The sequence below is a fragment of the Bombina bombina genome, chromosome 3 (genome assembly GCF_027579735.1).
Source record: "Bombina bombina isolate aBomBom1 chromosome 3, aBomBom1.pri, whole genome shotgun sequence".
Classification (NCBI taxonomy): domain Eukaryota; kingdom Metazoa; phylum Chordata; class Amphibia; order Anura; family Bombinatoridae; genus Bombina; species Bombina bombina.
This window is the reverse complement of record NC_069501.1, coordinates 789,234,777-789,253,573: the sequence shown is the minus strand read 5'-3', so window position 1 is coordinate 789,253,573 and position 18,797 is coordinate 789,234,777. Positions and strand designations below refer to the sequence as shown.

At 44.0% G+C, this 18,797-nt stretch overlaps 1 protein-coding gene across 1 annotated transcript in view; it reads left to right on the top strand.

Moving 5' to 3' along the window:
- EIF5B (eukaryotic translation initiation factor 5B) overlaps window positions 1-18,797 on the top strand; it is a 411,763-nt gene that overhangs the window by 147,930 nt on the left and 245,036 nt on the right. The window contains exon 10 of the mRNA XM_053707685.1: window positions 11,248-11,549. Coding sequence (XP_053563660.1) covers window positions 11,248-11,549 — 302 coding nt within the window. The remainder of the gene's footprint in view (window positions 1-11,247; window positions 11,550-18,797) is intronic.

The window sequence follows — 18,797 nt, the reverse complement described above, 5'->3', positions numbered from 1 at the left end:
GACACCCCAGCCGAAGGCTTAAATACCTCCCCCACTCCCCTCATCCCCCATTCATTTATCGTCACAGGAGGTTGGTAGAGAAGTGTTGGAAGATTCAGAGTATTCTCTTATGGAGGGTAGTACTCTTTGAGATGGAACTGGAGTTTTAAGTAGTCCTGAGAGCATGGGTGAAAGTTAGAGTTCGGAGATGCAGGGAGAGTCTTTCTGCGAAACCATCTCGACTCAGATTAACAGCTCCATTAGCAATCAGCGTTGACGTGTTGCGCTACCTGCTTTCTGCTCTCAAGTCCGTCAGGAGCGATGCTACTTCCCTGTCACACTTGAAAGTCTGTGTTCCTGTTCCACAGCGTAGATTCTGGTAAGATCGTTTCATTTATACACATATGATAACGCAAGAAGACAGGGTCACAGTGTGTCTCCTTTTTTCTGTAGAATCAAGGGTTAATATCCTCGGAAGGGGGTTATTGAAGAGGGGGGGTTATGCATAATTTTCTTTGTGTTTAATGTTTCGACATGTGTGAGAGGAGTTTTCTTTAGCGAGAGATCAACGCAGGCCTTTTTTTGGCACGCTTTCTCTCTAGTGCAGGGGCTCTGCATGGCACTCCGTGTGACCGGGTGTGGCCTCTTTAACTTCCTTTTTCCTGACAGACGGTTGTAGGAGACCAAGCGGTTTCTCTTTGGTCCGGGTCATAGTAGGTGGTGAGTCCCCCGGCCATTGGGAGTATAAAGGTGCCATTAAAATTTTATATATAGTCCGTAATAAAGGCACAAGCTATGGATGACTCTGATATGTTGGAGGATACTCCCGCTTTAACAAAACCTAATAATTGTGTCTATTGTGAGGAGGTTCCGGTTGATCCACCTGCTCAACTCTGTTCCACATGCTTTGATAAAATTGTAATATCTAAAAAGAATAAGATGTTTAGTACAACTGAGCCGTCCACCTCTGAGAGTTCTCCGTCCCACTAGGTGCGCTCCCTACATTAATCTCTGATTGCACATGCAGCTCCCCAGGGCAATACGGTTTCTGTGGCCTTCGGAATCAGCAACATCTAGACATCCGACTGTGGAGGAGCCAGACTTTAAGTTTAAGATGGAGCATTTGCGCTTTCTGCTGAAAGAGGTGCTTGCTACGTTAGAGGTTCCTGAACCGAAACTGCTGGAGGAACCTTCGATCCCTAAGCTAGATAGGGTTTATGAGGACAGGGTGGTGCCTCACACCTTCCTGGTCCCCATTAAGATGGCTAATATTATTAAGAATGAATGAGAGAAACTTGGTTTGTCCTTTTATCCCTCTACGTCTTTTAAAAAAAACTGTTCCCCTTTCCAGACTTGCAGCTGTGGGAGGCCATTCCTAAGGTGGATGGTGCTATCTCCACGCTCGCTAAGCGAACAACTATCTCGCTCAAAGATAGTTTTTTTTGTTCAAGGAGCCCATAGATAAAAAATTGGAGTCCATGTTGAGAAAGATGTTTCAACTCACGGGGTTCGTTTTTTCAACCGGCAGCGGCAGTCGCTGTGGTAACTGGAACTGCTACCTACTGGTTTGACGCTGTGTCGGAGCTGGTCGAGGTGGAGACTCCCCTCGAGGAGATACAGGATCGAATTAAGGCCTTAAGGGTAGCTCATTTTTTCATCTGTGATGCAAATATGCAGATTATTCGCCAGAATGCCAAGACATCAGTTTTTTCTGTTCTAGCGCGTAGGGCTCTGTGGTTAAAGTCGTGGTCTGCTGACATGACTTCCAAGTCTAGATTACTATCCCTCCCATTTCAGGGGAAGGTTCTTTTTGGTCCAGGCCTAGACTTTATCATATCCACGGTCACGGGAGGCAAGGGTGCCTTCCTACCGCAGGATAAGAAGAAAAAGTCTAAGGGGTCTACATTTCGTCCCTTTCGTTTGGACAAGTCCCAATGCCAGCAGCCTGCCGTGAAAACAGAGCAGTCCAAGGGATCTTGGAACAAGGCCAAGCAGAGCAAGAAGCCCACCGAGACAAAATCAGCATGAAGGGGTGGCCCCCGATCCGTCTCTTGATCGCGTAGGGGGCAGACTATCTTTTTTCGCGGAGGCTTGGTTAACAGACGTTCAGAACCCTTGGGTACTGGAGGTAATCGCCCAGGGTTACAGGATAGGATTCAAGACTCATCTGCCCAGAGGCAGATTCCTCCTGTCAAACCTGTCATCACGTCCAGAAAAGAGAGACGCCTTTCTAGAGTGTGTGAGGGATCTCTCCTCTCTTGGAGTAATCGTTCCAGTCCCTCTTGCAGTAAGAGGTCTGGGGTATTATTCAAACCTTTTCATGGTCCCAAAAAAGGAGGGCACGTTTCACCCGATTCTGGACTTAAAGTGCCTAAACAAGTTTCTGTCGGTCCCATCATTTAAGATGGAGACGATCAGGTCTATTCTGCCCCTAGTTCAACAGGGATGGTTCATGACTACAATAGATTTGAAGGATGCTTACCTTCACGTACCAATCCACAAGGATCACTTCAGGTTCCTAAGATTTGCATTTCTGGACCAACACTTCCAGTTTGTGGCCCTACCATTCGGTCTGGCGACTGCCCTGAGAGTCTTTATGAAGGTTCTGGAAGCGCTGCTTGCGGTGGCGAGAGCCAGAGGAATCACAGTGGCTCCTTATCTGGACGACATCCTGGTCCAGGCTCCGTCCTTCAGTCTCGCGGAGGACCATTCGAGGGCTCTTCTCCTTCGATCCCATGGATGGAGGATAAACGTAGGAAAGAGTGGAATTCCTGGGTATGATAATAGATTCCATATCCATGAAGATATTCCTGACAGATCAGAGACGTTGCAAGATTGTGTCCAGCTGTCTTGCCCTTCAAACCTCTTCAAGACCATCTGTAGCCAGGTGTATGGAGGTGATTGGGCTCATGGTATCCAGCATACATGTCATTCCATATGCCAGTTTCTATCTCAGACCTCTTCAGTTATGCATGTTAAGACAATGGAACGGCGATCACTCAGATCTTTTCCGACAGATCTCCTTTGACAACCAAACGAGGGAATCCCTCTCTTGGTGGATCAGTCCTGGTCAACTGTCTCAGGGGACATCCTTCTTGAGACCATCCTTGGAGATTGTGACCACAGACGCAAGTCTGTCAGGATGGGGAGCTGTTAGGGCTGCCAAGAAGGCACAGGGTGTAGGTAGACTCGAGAGGAGTCGAATCTGCCGATCAATAGTCTGGAACTTCGAGCGATATTCAACGCTCTGAGGGCTTGGCCCCCCCTTGGGGTTGTCCAGATTTATCATATTCCAGTCGGGCAACATTACCTCGGTGGCTTACATCAGGGGGGGGGGGACGAGAAGCCCTCTAGCCATGAGGGAAGTTTCTCGGATTCTGGAATAGGTGGAGACCCACAACTATTCGCTATCGGCGATCCATATTCCAGGTGTGGACAACTGGGAAACAAATTTTCTCAGCAAACAATAGTTTCACCCAGGGGAATGGTCTCTCCATCCTGAGGTGTTTGAGGAGATCTGCAACAGATGGGGGATGCCAGAGATAGATCTCATGGCATCCAGACTCAACTTCAAGCTACTCAGATACGGGTCGCGGTCCAGGGATCCCCAGGCACAGCTGATAGATGCCTTAACGGTGCCTTGGGTGTTCAACCTAATTTACATTTTTCCACCATTACCACTTTTACCTTGAGTAGTGGCCCGCATCAAGCAGGAGCAGGCTTCTTATATTCTGATTGCTCCGTCCTGGCCGGGGAGGACGTGGTTTGTGGATCTGGTGGGGATGTCATCGTCTCCTCCATGGAGGTTACCTTGTCGCAGAGATCTGCTGGTTCAGGGTCCTTTTCTACACCAAAATCTCGATTTTCTGAGGCTGACTGCGTGGAGATTGAACGCCTAGTCCTAGCCAAGAGAGGATTTTCTGAGAGAGTGATTGATACTCTCATACAAGCCAGGAAACCGGTCACTTGTCGCATCTATCACAAGGTGTGGAGGACCTACTTGTCCTGGTGTGAGGAACGTGGATATCCCTGACATATTGGTTAGGGTATCCAGGATTCTGTTTTTTCTCCAAGATGGGTTGGTTAAGTGTCTTAAAGGGACAGAATTCGGCTTTATCTGTACTTTTTACACAAGAAGTGTGCGGAGCTTCCTGATATTCAATCCTTTGTTCAGGCTCTGTCCAGGATCAGGCCTGTCTTTTGAAATTCTGCTCCACCTTGGAGCTTAAACTTGGTACTTAAGATGTTGCAGAGGGCTCCGTTTGAGCCTATTCGTTCGCTTGACATTGAAATTCTTTCATGGAAGGTTCTATTCCTACTGGCTATTGCATTGGCATACAGAGTCTCTGAGTTGGCGGCCTTGCAATGTGAGCCTGCTTACTTGGTTTTTCACGCTGATAAGGCTGTTCTTCGCACTGGGTTGGGATTTCTCCCCAAGGTTGTGTCGAATCATAACATCAATCAGGAGATAGTAGTTCCTTCATTGTGTCCTAATCCTTCTTCTTCAAAGGAGAGGTTGTTTCAGTTTGGAAGTGTGAAGTTCTATCTTCAGGCCACGAAAGAATTCAGACAGACTTTGTCCTTATTCGTGTATTTGGGGAAGCGCAGGGGGTAGAAGGCCTCTTCCACTTCCCTATCTTTTAGGTTGAGGAGCATTATTCGCTTAGCCTATGAGACAGCGGGACATAAGCCTCCTCAAAGGATTACGGCTCACTCAACTAGGTCTGTGGCCTCTTCATGTTCCTTTAAGAATGAGGCCTCTATGGAGCAGATTTGTAAGGCAGCTACTTGGTCTTGCTTTCATACTTTTGCAAAATTTTACAAATTTTTGGTCTTTGCTTTGGCGGAAGCAGCTTTTGTTAGAAAGGTTTTGCAGGCTGTGGTGCCCTCAGATTATGGCCCGCCTCCTTTTGCCCTCCCGTTTTTTTTTTTCATTCTGTGTCCTCTAGAGTTTGGGTATTTATTTCCCACAAGTAATGAATTAAGCCGTGGACTCTCCTCCCATTAAGATGGAAAACATAAATTATGCTTACCTGATAATTTAATTTCCAACTGTGGGAGGATAGTCCACGGCTCCCGCCCGTTTCTCCGGTGGGCGGACCTACATTTATTTTTGTTCTTCTGGCACCATTTATACCCTGATATTTCTTCTACTGTTCCTTGTTCCCTTGGCAGAATGACGGGGGGATGAGGGGAGTGGAGGAGGTATTTAAGCCTTTGGCTGGGGTGTCTTTGCCTCCTCCTGGTGGCCAGGTTCTTAATTCCCACAAGTAATGAATGAAGCCATGGACTCTCCTCCCACAGATTGAAATGAAATTATCAGGTAAGCATAATTTATGTGTTTTTTTTTAATCAAGAATCACTATTACCTCCTCTTCTAGGCCTATGTACCTGTTCAATAATCTGAAAAAGAAATTGTGAAATTTGATGCTTCCAAAATGTATTTTACCTACTTTTTAAACTTTCCCCTTCCATTAAGGACAAATTGATTAAGACAGATGTTGGTACAACTAAAACTGGTGGTATTCGTTATATAACAGCCAATATGGGCTGCTATCAATGTTTGATGGAAAAAGGAGTAGTCTCAAATCATTTTGCTACAACTAAAACATCCAGATACAGGTAGACAATTCAATATTAATGGTTATAATAACTGTAATAGTGAATATCTTATTTATTTAGTAAAATGCCCTTGTAGATTGTTATATGTAGGGGAAACCACTAGGAGGGCCCATTAGCATATGATTGAACATAAATCAAGCATTAGGAGGAGGAATTTGGAAGCCCCTGTAGCATATAATTTCATACAAGCTGGCCATCAAAATTTAATATTTTGTTTTCAGATTATTGAGCTGGTATATAGGCCTAGAAAAGGAGGTAATAGAGAGTCTTTATTTAAAAAAAAAATAAAAAAGGCATTTTGGATTTCTCCTACATTGGTGTGTCCGGTCCACGGCTTCATCCTTACTTGTGGGATATTCTCTTCCCCTACAGGAAATGGCAAAGAGAGCACACAGCAAAAGCTGTCCATATAGCCCCCCCTCTGGCTCCGCCCCCCAGTCATTCTCTTTGCCGCTCTGAACAAGTAGCATCTCCACGGGGATGGTAAAGAGTATGTGGTGTTAGTTGTAGTTTTATTTCTTCTATCAAGAGTTTGTTATTTTAAAATAGTGCCGGTTTGTACTATTTACTCTACAACAGAAAGTGATGAAGAGTTCTGTTAAGAGGAGTATGATTTTAGCATCATTAACTAAAATCCAGTGCTGTTCCCACGCAGGACTGTTGAAACCAGAGAACTTCAGTTGGGGCGAACAGTTTGCAGACTTATCTGCTCCAGGTATGACCAGTCTCTTTTCTAACAAGACATAGTAATGCTAGAAGACTGTCAGTTTTCCCTTATGGGATCGGTAAGCCATTTTCTTAGACTCAGTAACAGAATTAAGGCTTATAAATTGGGCTCTATGCTGGTTGACACTATTGTGGGCTAAATCGATTTGTTTATATCATATTTATATGACATTTGGAGTGTTTTGTGAACTTTGAAACACTTTTGGGAACGTTTTTATTAAGCCTGGCAGTTGTTTAGACGCCTCATCTAGTCAGAAAGGCCCCTTCACTCTGGTATGCATCATTTTCGCGCCTCAGTTGCGCAGTTACTTCTAAAGGCAGTGCATGCAGCTTCATGTGAGAGGGTCCTGTGACTGAGAAACGGACTCAGGAAGGCTTATTTCTGTGGTGAATAACCCCTAAGGAAGGTAAAAGCCGCAGCAAAGTCTGTGGCAGGGACTGTAGTGTGTTTAAACCGGTAAATTGAACTATTTGCTCATTTAAGGGTTTAGAGACTTGAAATTTGCAATACTTTCAAGGCATTAAGACACTGGGGTGTAAATTTTATAAAGATCGGATATTTCCTTGATAGTTTTTCAAACATTCAGAAATAAAGTGGGCTCTTTTTATTATTTAAAGAGACAGTAACGGTTTTGCTTAAAATCGTTTTTATTGCATTAATAGCCTGCCTAAATCTGTCTAACATGTCTGTACCTTCAGATAGCAGACCCCAGAAGGGACGCATGGCAAACGGTCCCTAAGGTAGAGGGGGCAGTTTCAACGTTAGCCAAGCGCACAACTATTCCTATTGAGGACAGTTGCGCTTTCAAAGATCCTATGGATAAAAAATTGGAAGGATTGCTTAAAAAGATATTTGTTCAGCAAGGTTTCCTTCTTCAACCAATTTCGTGCATTATTCCTGTCACCACGGCGGAAATTAGCTGCGAAAAATTCAGGTTTTGCAATAGTGGCGCGCAGGGCGCTGTGGCTAAAATCTTGGTCGGCGGATGTGTCGTCCAAAACAAAATTGCTTAATATTCCTTTCAAAGGTAAGACCCTTTTCGGGCCAGAATTGAAGGAGATTATTTCAGACATCACTGGGGGAAAGGGCCATGCCCTCCCACAGGATAGGCCTTTCAAGGCTAAGAACAAGTCAAATTTTCGTTCCTTTCGCAATTTCAGGAACAGACCGGCTCCTAACTCTGCAGCCTCTAGACAAGAGGGTAACACTTCCCAGCCTAAACCAGCATGGAAACCATTGCAAGGCTGGAACAAGGGTAAACAGGCCAAGAAGCCTGCTGCTGCTACCAAGACAGCATGAAGGGGTAGCCCCCGACCGGATCTAGTAGGGGGCAGACTTTCTCTCTTTGCTCAGGCTTGGGCAAGAGATGTTCCGGATCCCTGGGCACTAGAAATAGTCTCTCAGGGGTATCTTCTAGAGTTCAAAGAACTTCCTCCAAGGGGAAGGTTCCACATGTCTCGCTTATCTTCAGATCAGATAAAGAGACAGGCATTCTTACATTGCGTAGGAGACCTATTAAAGATGGGAGTGATACACCCAGTTCCAACAGCGGAACAAGGTCCGGGTTTTTACTCAAACCTGTTTGTAGTTCCCAAAAAAGAGGGAACTTTCAGACCAATTCTGGATTTAAAAATTCTAAACAAATTCCTCAGAGTTCCATCATTCAAAATGGAAACCATTCGGACGATTTTACCAACAATCCAGGAGGGTCAATATATGACTACCGTGGATTTAAAGGATGCGTACCTGCATATTCCTATCCACAAACATCATCATCAGTTCCTGAGTTTCGCCTTTCTGGACAAACATTACCAGTTCGTGGCTCTTCCATTCGGTTTAGCCACTGCTCCCAGAATTTTCACAAAGGTACTAGGGTCCCTTCTAGCGGTTCTAAGGCCGAGGGGCATTGCTGTAGCACCTTACCTAGACGACATTCTAATCCAAGCGTCGTCTCTTTCCAAAGCAAGGGCTCATACAGACATTGTTTTAGCCTTTCTCAGGTCTCACGGGTGGAAGGTGAACATAGAAAAGAGTTCCCCGTCCACAAGGGTTCCTTTTCTGGGAACAATAATAGATTCTGTAGAAATGAAGATTTTTCTGACAGAGGTCAGAAAGTTAAAGCTTCTAAACGCTTGTCAAGTTCTTCAATCTATTCCTCAGCCTTCCATAGCTCAGTGCATGGAGGTAATAGGGATTAATGGTTGCAGCAATGGACGTGGTTCCTTTTGCTCAAATTCATCTAAGACCATTGCAACTGTGCATGCTCAAACAGTGGAATGGGGATTATGCAGACTTGTCTCCCCAGATTCAAGTAGACCAGGTAACCAGAGACTCACTCCGCTGGTGGTTGACTCAGGTCACCTGTCTCAGGGAATGAGTTTCCTCATACCAGAGTGGGTCATTGTCACGACCGACGCCAGTCTCTTAGGCTGGGACTCCCTGAAAGCTCAGGTTCTATGGTCTCGGGGAGTCTCTTCTCCCGATAAACATTTTGGAACTGAGAGCGATATTCAATGCGCTCCTGGCTTGGCCTCAACTAGCGAAGGCCAGATTCATAAGATTTCAGTCGGACAACATGACGACTGTAGCGTACATCAATCATCAGGGGGGAACAAAGAGTTCCTTGGCGATGAGAGAGGTATCCAAGATCATCAAATGGGCGGAGGATCACTCCTGCCATCTATCTGCAATTCACATCCCAGGAGTAGACAACTGGGAGGCGGATTATTTGAGTCGTCAGACTTTCCATCCGGGGGAGTGGGAACTCCACCCGGAGGTCTTTGCCCAGTTAACTCAACTATGGGGCATTCCAGATATGGATCTGATGGCGTCTCGTCAGAACTCCAAGGTTCCTCGCTACGGCTCCAGATCCAGGGATCCCAAGGCGACGCTAGTGGATGCATTGGTAGCACCTTGGTCGTTCAATCTAGCTTATGTGTTTCCACCGTTCCCTCTCCTTCCCAGGCTTGTAGCCAGGATCAAACAGGAGAAGGCCTCTGTGATTCTAATAGCTCCTGCATGGCCACGCAGGACTTGGTATGCAGACCTGCTGAATATGTCATCAGCTCCACCATGGAAGATACCTTTGAGACCGGATCTTCTAGTACAAGGTCCCTTCGAACATCCAAATCTAGTCTCTCTGCAACTGACTGCTTGGAAATTGAACGCTTGATTCTATCTAAGCGTGGGTTTTCAGATTCAGTTATAGATACTCTGGTTCAAGCCAGAAAACCTGTGACTAGGAAAATTTACCATAAGATATGGCAAAAATATATCCGTTGGTGCGAATCCAAGGGATTCTCTTGGAGTAAAATTAAACTTCCTAGGATACTTTCCTTTCTCCAAGAGGGTTTGGATAAAGGCTTGTCAGCTAGTTCTCTAAAAGGACAGATATCTGCTCTGTCTGTTTTGTTGCACAAACGTCTGGCAGCCGTGCCAGATGTACAGGGGTTTGTACAGGCGTTAGTCAGAATCAAGCCTGTCTACAGACCTTTGACTCCTCCATGGAGTCTAAACTTAGTTCTTTCAGTTCTTCAAGGGGTTCCGTTTGAACCCTTACATTCCATAGATATTAAGTTACTATCTTGGAAGGTTCTGTTTTTGGTTGTTGTTTCTTCTGCTAGAAGAGTTTCTGAATGGTCTGCTTTGCAGTGTACTTCTCCCTATCTGGTATTCCATACAGATAAGGTAGTTTTACGTACCAAGCCTGGTTTTCTTCCAAAAGTGTTTTCCAACAGGAATATTAACCAGGAAATAGTTGTTCCTTCTCTGTGTCCAAAACCAGTTTCGAAGAAGGAACGTTTGTTACACAACCTAGATGTGGTCCGTGCTTTAAAATTCTATTTAGAAGCAACAAAGGATTTCAGGCAGACATCATCATTGTTTGTCGTTTATTCTGGTAAGAGGAGAGGGCAGAAAGCTACTGCTACCTCTTTCCTTTTGGCTGAAAAGCATCATGCGATTGGCTTATGAGACTGCCGGACGGCAGCCTCCTGAACGAATTACAGCTCACTCTACTAGGGCTGTGGCTTCCACATGGGCCTTCAAGAACGAGGCTTCTGTTGATCAGATCTGTAAGGCAGCGACTTGGTCTTCTCTGCATACTTTTGCCAAATTTTACAAATTCGATACTTATGCTTCTTCGGAGGCTGTTTTTGGGAGAAAGGTTTCGCAAGCTGTGGTACCTTCCGTTTAGGTTACCTGACTTGTTCCCTCCCTTCATCCGTGTCCTAAAGCTTTGGTATTGGTTCCCACAAGTAAGGATGAAGCCGTGGTACACGGCCCGCCCTGGCTTTTAGTCAGGTTTAAAATTTTTATTTCTGTACTCTACAGTCACCACGGCACCCTATAGTTTCTCCTTTTTCTCCTAACCGTCGGTCGAATGACTGGGGGGCGGAGCCAGAGGGGGGCTATATGGACAGCTTTTGCTGTGTGATCTCTTTGCCATTTCCTGTAGGGGAAGAGAATATCCCACAAGTAAGGATGAAGCCGTGGACCGGACACACCGTAGGAGAAAGAAATTTATCAGGTAAACATAAATTCTGTTTTTTAAATTAGGGACTATGCAACCTAGGGGATCTGGATTAGATCATTGTTTTGTAGTACGCTTCTTTATGTTTATATCTTTATTATGTCTGGGTGTATTCTATATGTCTCCACTAGATGGAGCTGTGAATGTTTGATATGAATGTTTAATGAAGAGTTAATTATACCTGTCTATAAATGGCAGAGGATTATGTTCGCTATGTATCCACATGATTAAGGTGTAACTCCCGTAATTTTGTGGTCATGCTTTGGTGCCAATAAATCTGTTTGTTTACAGGGCTGCGGCCTTCGTGGATTTGTTCTTTTAATTACCAGTAACTGTCAGATATAAACAACTTCTATTCTGTAAACACTTGTGCTATATTTTTAAACAGAACCAAAACCAGTCCGCATTGAAGTTCAAGAAAAAGATGAGGAGGAGGAAGATGAGGAGGAGGAAGATGAAGATGAGGAGGATGAGGGGGAGAGTGAGGATGAGGAAGATGATGGAGATAGTGAGGGCAGTGATGATGGCGATGAAAAGTCTCCAGTAAAGCCAGCAGATTCCCAATCTGTTGGGTCCAAACCTCCTGAGAAAAAGCCCAGCAAAGAGCTAAGCTCTGAATCAGAGTCTGACTCTGATGATGACCGCACTAAAGAGGAACGAGCTTACGACAAAGCAAAGAAGAGAATAGAGGTGAAATTTTTATATGGATAACTTGGCCTGATCTATAGCTTTTTGCAGTAAAGGGGGATGGGGTGTATGATAATATAACTTTAAACTGTTTTATGTGATTAATACAATTCAGGAGGAAAGCATATTTTGACACTACTACTCATAGATATGGTTATAATGCCATCCTTAGGATTGGTAAAATGAACATTAAAATCATTTTCCTATGTTGCAGGGTATTTAATTTCATGTATTTTGATGTTCCTGTGCAAAATTAAATGAGATTTTACGCTTGTTTATGACTGTCCCCTGATAGAGCTGTCGGAGTGGATAGTGGGCAGATATGTATTTCCTTTTTAATGTCCCATTAAGCAAAATCAATTTTTTCTTCTTTCATGATTCAGATAGAGGATGCAATTTTAAGCAACTTTCTAATTTACTCCTATTCTCAATTTTTCTTTGTTCTCTTGATATCTTTATTTTAAAAGCAAGAATGTAAGCTTAGGAGCCGGCCCATTTTTGGTTAAGCACCTGGTTTACGCTTGCTTGATTGGTGGCTAAATGTAGCCGCCAATCAGCAAAAGCTATCCAGGGTGCTGAACAAAAAATGCTCTGGCTCCTTAACTTAGATTCCTGCTTTTTCAAATAAAGATAGCAAGAGAAATAAGAAAAGTTGATAATAACAGTAAATTAGAAAGTTGATTAAAATGACATGCTCTATCTGAATCATGAAGAAAAAAAATTGGGTTTAGTATTCCTTTAATTTTCCTTTACAAGCATAGCTGTGTGCAGTTGAAGACATATATTTGAAGCGGAGTTCAGCAGTAACCTGCTATTCCTTTCTGCCTAATTGCTTCACTGCTGCTGTTTGGCTAGCAGTTGCCTGCCATTGTCTCCCTGTGCATTATCAATTCTTGTGGGAACCATAATAAAATTTTAAGCATCCCCAGTTTAAGAAGCACGTCAGTAGAGTAATAAGGTGGTGTTTCTGCCCACTGACATACATTGAATATAACTTTTGCGCAACTAACAGGTTGTTATAAACGTTTGCAGTTGTCCTCTTAAACCTAATATTGACTTTTAGCTAATATTTTTTTGGGTTAAGCCAGGGGTTGACATATTTTATATAGAGCACAGGCTCTTAATGATAGAAACAAAATAGTGGACTGATGGAATGACATCTGATATTTATGGATATAGTTATTCCCAAACAAAAATACATTCAAAACTTGTCTAGACCAGTGATTGAGATGGAAAAAAAATCTATTTTCTTCTTAAACGGGAAGAGTCCACAACTGCATTCACTACTTTTGGGAAATACAGAACCTGGCCACCAGGAGGAGGCAAAGACACCCCAGCCAAAGGCTTAAATACCTCCCCCACTTCCCTCAATCACCAGTCATTCTTTGCCTTTCATCACAGGAGGTTGGCAGAGAAGTGTCAGAAGTTTGAGAGAGTCTCTTATGGAGGGTAGTACTCTTCGCAATGGGACTGGAGTTTTAAGTAATCCTGTCAGCCTCTCAGTGAGAGCATAGATGAAAGTTAGAGTCCGGAGATGCAAGGAGAGTTTTCCTGCGAAACCAACCCGACTCATATTAACAGCTCCTTGGTAATCAGTGTTGACTAGTTTCGCTGCCTACCTTTATTCACTTAAGTCTATGTCAGAAGCGAGGCTACTATCTGTCACACTTGAAGGGCCGTGTTCCTTTTCCATGGCGTAGATTCCGGTAAGATCGTTTACTTACTCAGTACTTTTTGTTTCCACATGCCAATGTGAGGGAGAGGACCTCGCAAGCCGGGTGAGCTGCCTTACTGCCGGGCAGATTCTAAGGTAAGTGCTAAGTTTTAATTTCTGGGGCATGTACACAGAAGAATTTGGTACTTATATTCAAAGAAAGGGACACAAAATGTCATTATCCCTAGGAGAGGATAAGTCATAGGGCAGTTACTGCAGGCACTGGGGACGTGGAGAAGTGGCTCATATGTTTATGGTGCGACAGGATAGCAACTCCCAACGGCTTTATTTTAATTCAGCAGCCGACCGGGAGGTTTAGTTTTACTGCGCAGCTAACCTTGTTATGCATGTTGGCAATTTCCTGCTCCCAACGGCTTATTTTCTTCTATAAAGTTAAGACGAGTCCACGGATTCATCCTTTACTTACTTTACTTTACAGCTGTTTTTAAAATAAAAGTTTTTAAATATACACTTGCTTTATCACAATTATTCTGCTCCTGTTTGGGGGCAGAGTGTGTGTGCTAGTTCTATCTTCCAAAGTGGTGATTTTCTGCATCCTGCAAATTGGATTCCACAGTCCACTGGGCGGCTGAGAGGTCCCAGTACTGCTAATATTGCACCTGGTGGTGCTTTGTTTCCTGTAAGTACAACCTTGAATCCTTTTTTATCTGGTGTACAAACGTTACTGGGCTATGTGTGTGCCTTTTTTGCCCTTATAGGCATCATAGGATAGGCCCTCGCCAAGGATAATCTCTTATCTGGCTGGAGACACCAGTGAGCTGGACCACTGTTTGATGTTCCAGGCTGCCACAATAGCACCATTTGGGTGCGCTACGCTTGTGAGTATATTTCCTATCCTGCTGATGTTTTGTATCCGACTGCCGTGACGTTACTAGGCCATGTTGGCGCCTCTGTGCTTCTTTCTCTTATAGATCACGCCACACCAGGATGACCATCCTATGACAGAGAGCTGCCTTCCTTCTTTTGGATTATTCTTTGTGTGGACATTTTGTTATTTGATTATACCAATATCATCTGGGTCCACTTATGAGCATATCATCTCTAATAATCTGATATAAGTGTGCTAGGTTTATTGTATATTCTCTTAATTATCTGTATATATCTGCTTACTGTTTGCTGCTTATTGTTAGCGCCCCCTAGGAGTGTGGTGTATGTTATATATGCACCACCCTCCTTATATCTTTTTTTAACCCCACATTTACTATCCCTGAGGGCAGGTAGGACCACAGCAGGGCTGTGGCAAGGTGCTGAGGGTGTTTTTCCGGATTTAGTCCTAATTTCAATCCGCTTTACACATTAAAGGGTTAAATGTTATAATTCCTTGTGGGGCAATCTTAACTGCATATATTGTGTCTGCTTGCAAAATTTTGACAAATTTGGTGCATTTTAAGGCTGTTTTGCAGGACGTGTATGCTTTTTTTCTCTTAAAGGCGCAGTACCGTTTTTTAAGATTGTTATTTTTTTCACTAAATATCAAAGATCCTATGGATAAAAAATTAGAGGGTCTCCTGAAGAAATTATTTGTTCATCAAGGTTTTCTTCTTCAACCTATAGCGTGCATTGTTCCTGTAACTACTGCAGCGTCCTTTTGGTTCGAGGCTCTGGAAGAGGCTCTTGAGGTTGAGACCCCATTAGATGATATTCTGGATAGAATTAGGGCTCTCAAGCTAGCTAATTCTTTCATTACCGATGCTGCTTTTCAATTGGCTAAATTAGCGGCGAAGAATTCAGGTTTTTCCATTTTATCGAGTAGACCGTTATGGCTTAAGTCCTGGTCTGCTGATGTGTCGTCAAAAGCTAAGCTTTTAGCCATCCCTTTCAAGGGTAAGACCCTATTCGGGCCTGAACTGAAAGAGATCATTTCAGACATCACTGGAGGGAAGGGCCATGCCCTTCCTCAGGATAAGACGAACAAGATGAGGACCAAACAAAATAATTTTCGTTCCATTCGAAACTTCAAAGGTGGTCCCTCTACCTCGTCCCCTGCTGCAAAGCAAGAGGGGAATTTTGCTCAATCCAAGTCAGTCTGGAGACCTAACCAGACTTGGAACAAGGGTAAACAGGCCAAGCCCGCTGCTGTCACCAAGACAGCATGAAGGGGTAGCTCCCGATCCGGGATCGGATCTAGTAGTGGGCAGACTCTCTCTTCGCTCAGGCTTGGGCAAGAGACGTTCAGGACTCCTGGGCTTTAGAAATAGTAACCCAGCGGTATCTTCTAGATTTTAAAGATTCTCCCCCAAGGGGGGATTCCATCTTTCTCAATTGTCTGTAAACCAGACAAAAAAGGAGGTGTTCTTACATTGTGTAGAAGACCTATATACCATGGGAGTGATCTGCCCAGTTCCGAAAACATAACAGGGCCAAGGGTTCTACTCAAATCTGTTTGTAGTTCCCAAAAAAGAGGGAACGTTCAGACCAATTTTGGATCTCAAGATCCTAAACAAATTCCTCAGAGTCCCATCCTTCAAGATGGAGACCATTCAGACTATTTTGCCAATGATCCAGGAGGGTCAATATATGACCACTGTGGACTTAAAGGATGCGGATCTACACATTCCTATCGACAAAGAGCAGCACCAGTTCCTCAGGTTCGCCTTTCTGGACAAGCATTACCAGTTTGTGGCTCTTCCCTTTGGGTTGGCCACGGCTCCCAGAATTTTTACAAAGGTGCTAGGGTCCCTTCTAGCGGTTCTAAGGCCGTGGGGCATAGCTGTGGCGCCTTATCTGGACGATATCTTAATCCAGGCGTCGACTTACCAACTAGCCAAGTCTCACACGGACATCGTGTTGGCTTTCTCCAACATAGGTGTGTCCGGTCCACGGCGTCATCCTTACTTGTGGGATATTCTCTTCCCCAACAGGAAATGGCAAAGAGCCCAGCAAAGCTGGTCACATGATCCCTCCTAGGCTCCGCCTTCCCCAGTCATTCTCTTTGCCGTTGTACAGGCAACATCTCCACGGAGATGGCTTAGAGTTTTTTAGTGTTTAACTGTAGTTTTTATTATTCAATCAAGAGTTTGTTATTTTAAAATAGTGCTGGTATGTACTATTTACTCTGAAACAGAAAAGAGATGAAGATTTCTGTTTGTAAGAGGAAAATGATTTTAGCAACCGTTACTAAAATCGATGGCTGTTTCCACACAGGACTGTTGAGAGGAATTAACTTCAGTTGGGGGAACAGTGAGCAGACTTTTGCTGCTTGAGGTATGACACATTCTAACAAGACGATGTAATGCTGGAAGCTGTCATTTTCCCTATGGGATCCGGTAAGCCATTTTTATTACAGAAAGAAAAAAAGGGCTTCACAAGGGCTTTTTAAGACTGTAGACATTTTCTGGGCTAAATCGATTAATATATAAACATATTTTATACTCCATAGCCTTGAGGAATTATTTTAATCTTGGGAATTATGTAAAATAACCGGCAGGCACTGTATTGAACACCTTATTCTCTAGGGGCTTTCCCTAATTCATAGGCAGAGTCTCATTTTCGCGCCTCTATTGCGCACTTGTTTTTGAGAAGCATGACATGCAGATGCATGTGTGAGGAGCTCTGATACATAGAAAAGACTTTCTGAAGGCGTCATTTGGTATCGTATTCCCCTTTGGGCTTGGTTGGGTCTCAGCAAAGCAGATACCAGGGACTGTAAAGGGGTTAAATATAAAAACGGCTCCTGTTCCGTTATTTTAAGGGTTAAAGCTTCCAAATTTGGTGTGCAATACTTTTAAGGCTTTAAGACACTGTGGTGAAATTTTGGTGAATTTTGAACAATTCCTTCATACTTTTTCGCAATTGCAGTAATAAAGTGTGTTCAGTTTAAAATTTAAAGTGACAGTAACGGTTTATTTTAAAACGTTTTTTGTACTTTGTTATCAAGTTTTTGCCTGTTTAACATGTCTGAACTACCAGATAGACTGTGTTCTGAATGTGGGGAAGCCAAGGTTCCTTCTCATTTAAATAGATGTGATTTATGTGACACAAAATTTAGAGAAAATGATGCCCAAGATGATTCCTCAAGTGAGGGGAGTAAGCATGGTACTGCATCATCCCCTCCTTCGTCTACACCAGTCTTGCCCACACAGGAGGCCCCTAGTACATCTAGCGCGCCAATACTCCTTACTATGCAACAATTAACGGCTGTAATGGATAATTCTATCAAAAACATTTTAGCCAAAATGCCCACTTATCAGCGAAAGCGCGACTGCTCTGTTTTAGAAAATACTGAAGAGCATGAGGACGCTGATGATATTGGTTCTGAAGGGCCCCTACACCAGTCTGAGGGGGCCAGGGAGGTTTTGTCTGAGGGAGAAATTTCAGATTCAGGGAAAATTTCTCAACAAGCTGAACCTGATGTGATTACATTTAAATTTAAATTGGAACATCTCCGCGCTCTGCTTAAGGAGGTGTTATCCACTCTGGATGATTGTGAGAATTTGGTCATTCCAGAGAAACTATGTAAAATGGACAAGTTCCTAGAGGTCCCGGGGCCCCCCGAAGCTTTTCCTATACCCAAGCGGGTGGCGGACATTGTAAATAAAGAATGGGAAAGGCCCGGTATACCTTTCGTCCCTCCCCCCATATTTAAAAAATTGTTTCCTATGGTCGACCCCAGAAAGGACTTATGGCAGACAGTCCCCAAGGTCGAGGGGGCGGTTTCTACTCTAAACAAACGCACCACTATACCCATAGAAGATAGTTGTGCTTTCAAAGATCCTATGGATAAAAAATTAGAAGGTTTGCTTAAAAAGATGTTTGTTCAGCAAGGTTACCTTCTACAACCAATTTCATGCATTGTTCCTGTCACTACAGCAGCGTGTTTCTGGTTCGATGAGCTAGAAAAGGCGCTCAATAATAATTCTTCTTCTTATGAGGAGATTATGGACAGAATTCATGCTCTCAAATTGGCTAATTCTTTCACCCTAGACGCCACTTTGCAATTGGCTAGGTTAGCGGCGGAAAATTCTGGTTTTGCTATTGTGGCGCGCAGAGCGCTTTGGTTAAAATCTTGGTCAGCGGATGCGTCTTCCAAGAACAAATTGCTTAACATTCCTTTCAAGGGGAAAACGCTGTTTGGCCCTGACTTGAAAGAGATTATCTCTGATATCACTGGGGGCAAGGGCCACGCCCTTCCTCAGGATAGGTCTTTCAAGGCCAAAAATAAACCTAATTTTCGTCCCTTTCGCAGAAACGGACCAGCCCCAAGTGCTACGTCCTCTAAGCAAGAGGATAATACTTCTCAAGCCAAGCCAGCCTGGAGACCAATGCAAGGCTGGAACAAAGGAAAGCAGGCCAAGAAACCTGCCACTGCTACCAAGACAGCATGAGATGTTGGCCCCCGATCCGGGACCGGATCTGGTGGGGGGCAGACTCTCTCTCTTCGCTCAGGCTTGGGCAAGAGATGTTCTGGATCCTTGGGCACTAGAAATAGTCTCCCAAGGTTATCTTCTGGAATTCAAGGGGCTTCCCCCAAGGGGGAGGTTCCACAGGTCTCAATTGTCTTCAGACCACATAAAGAG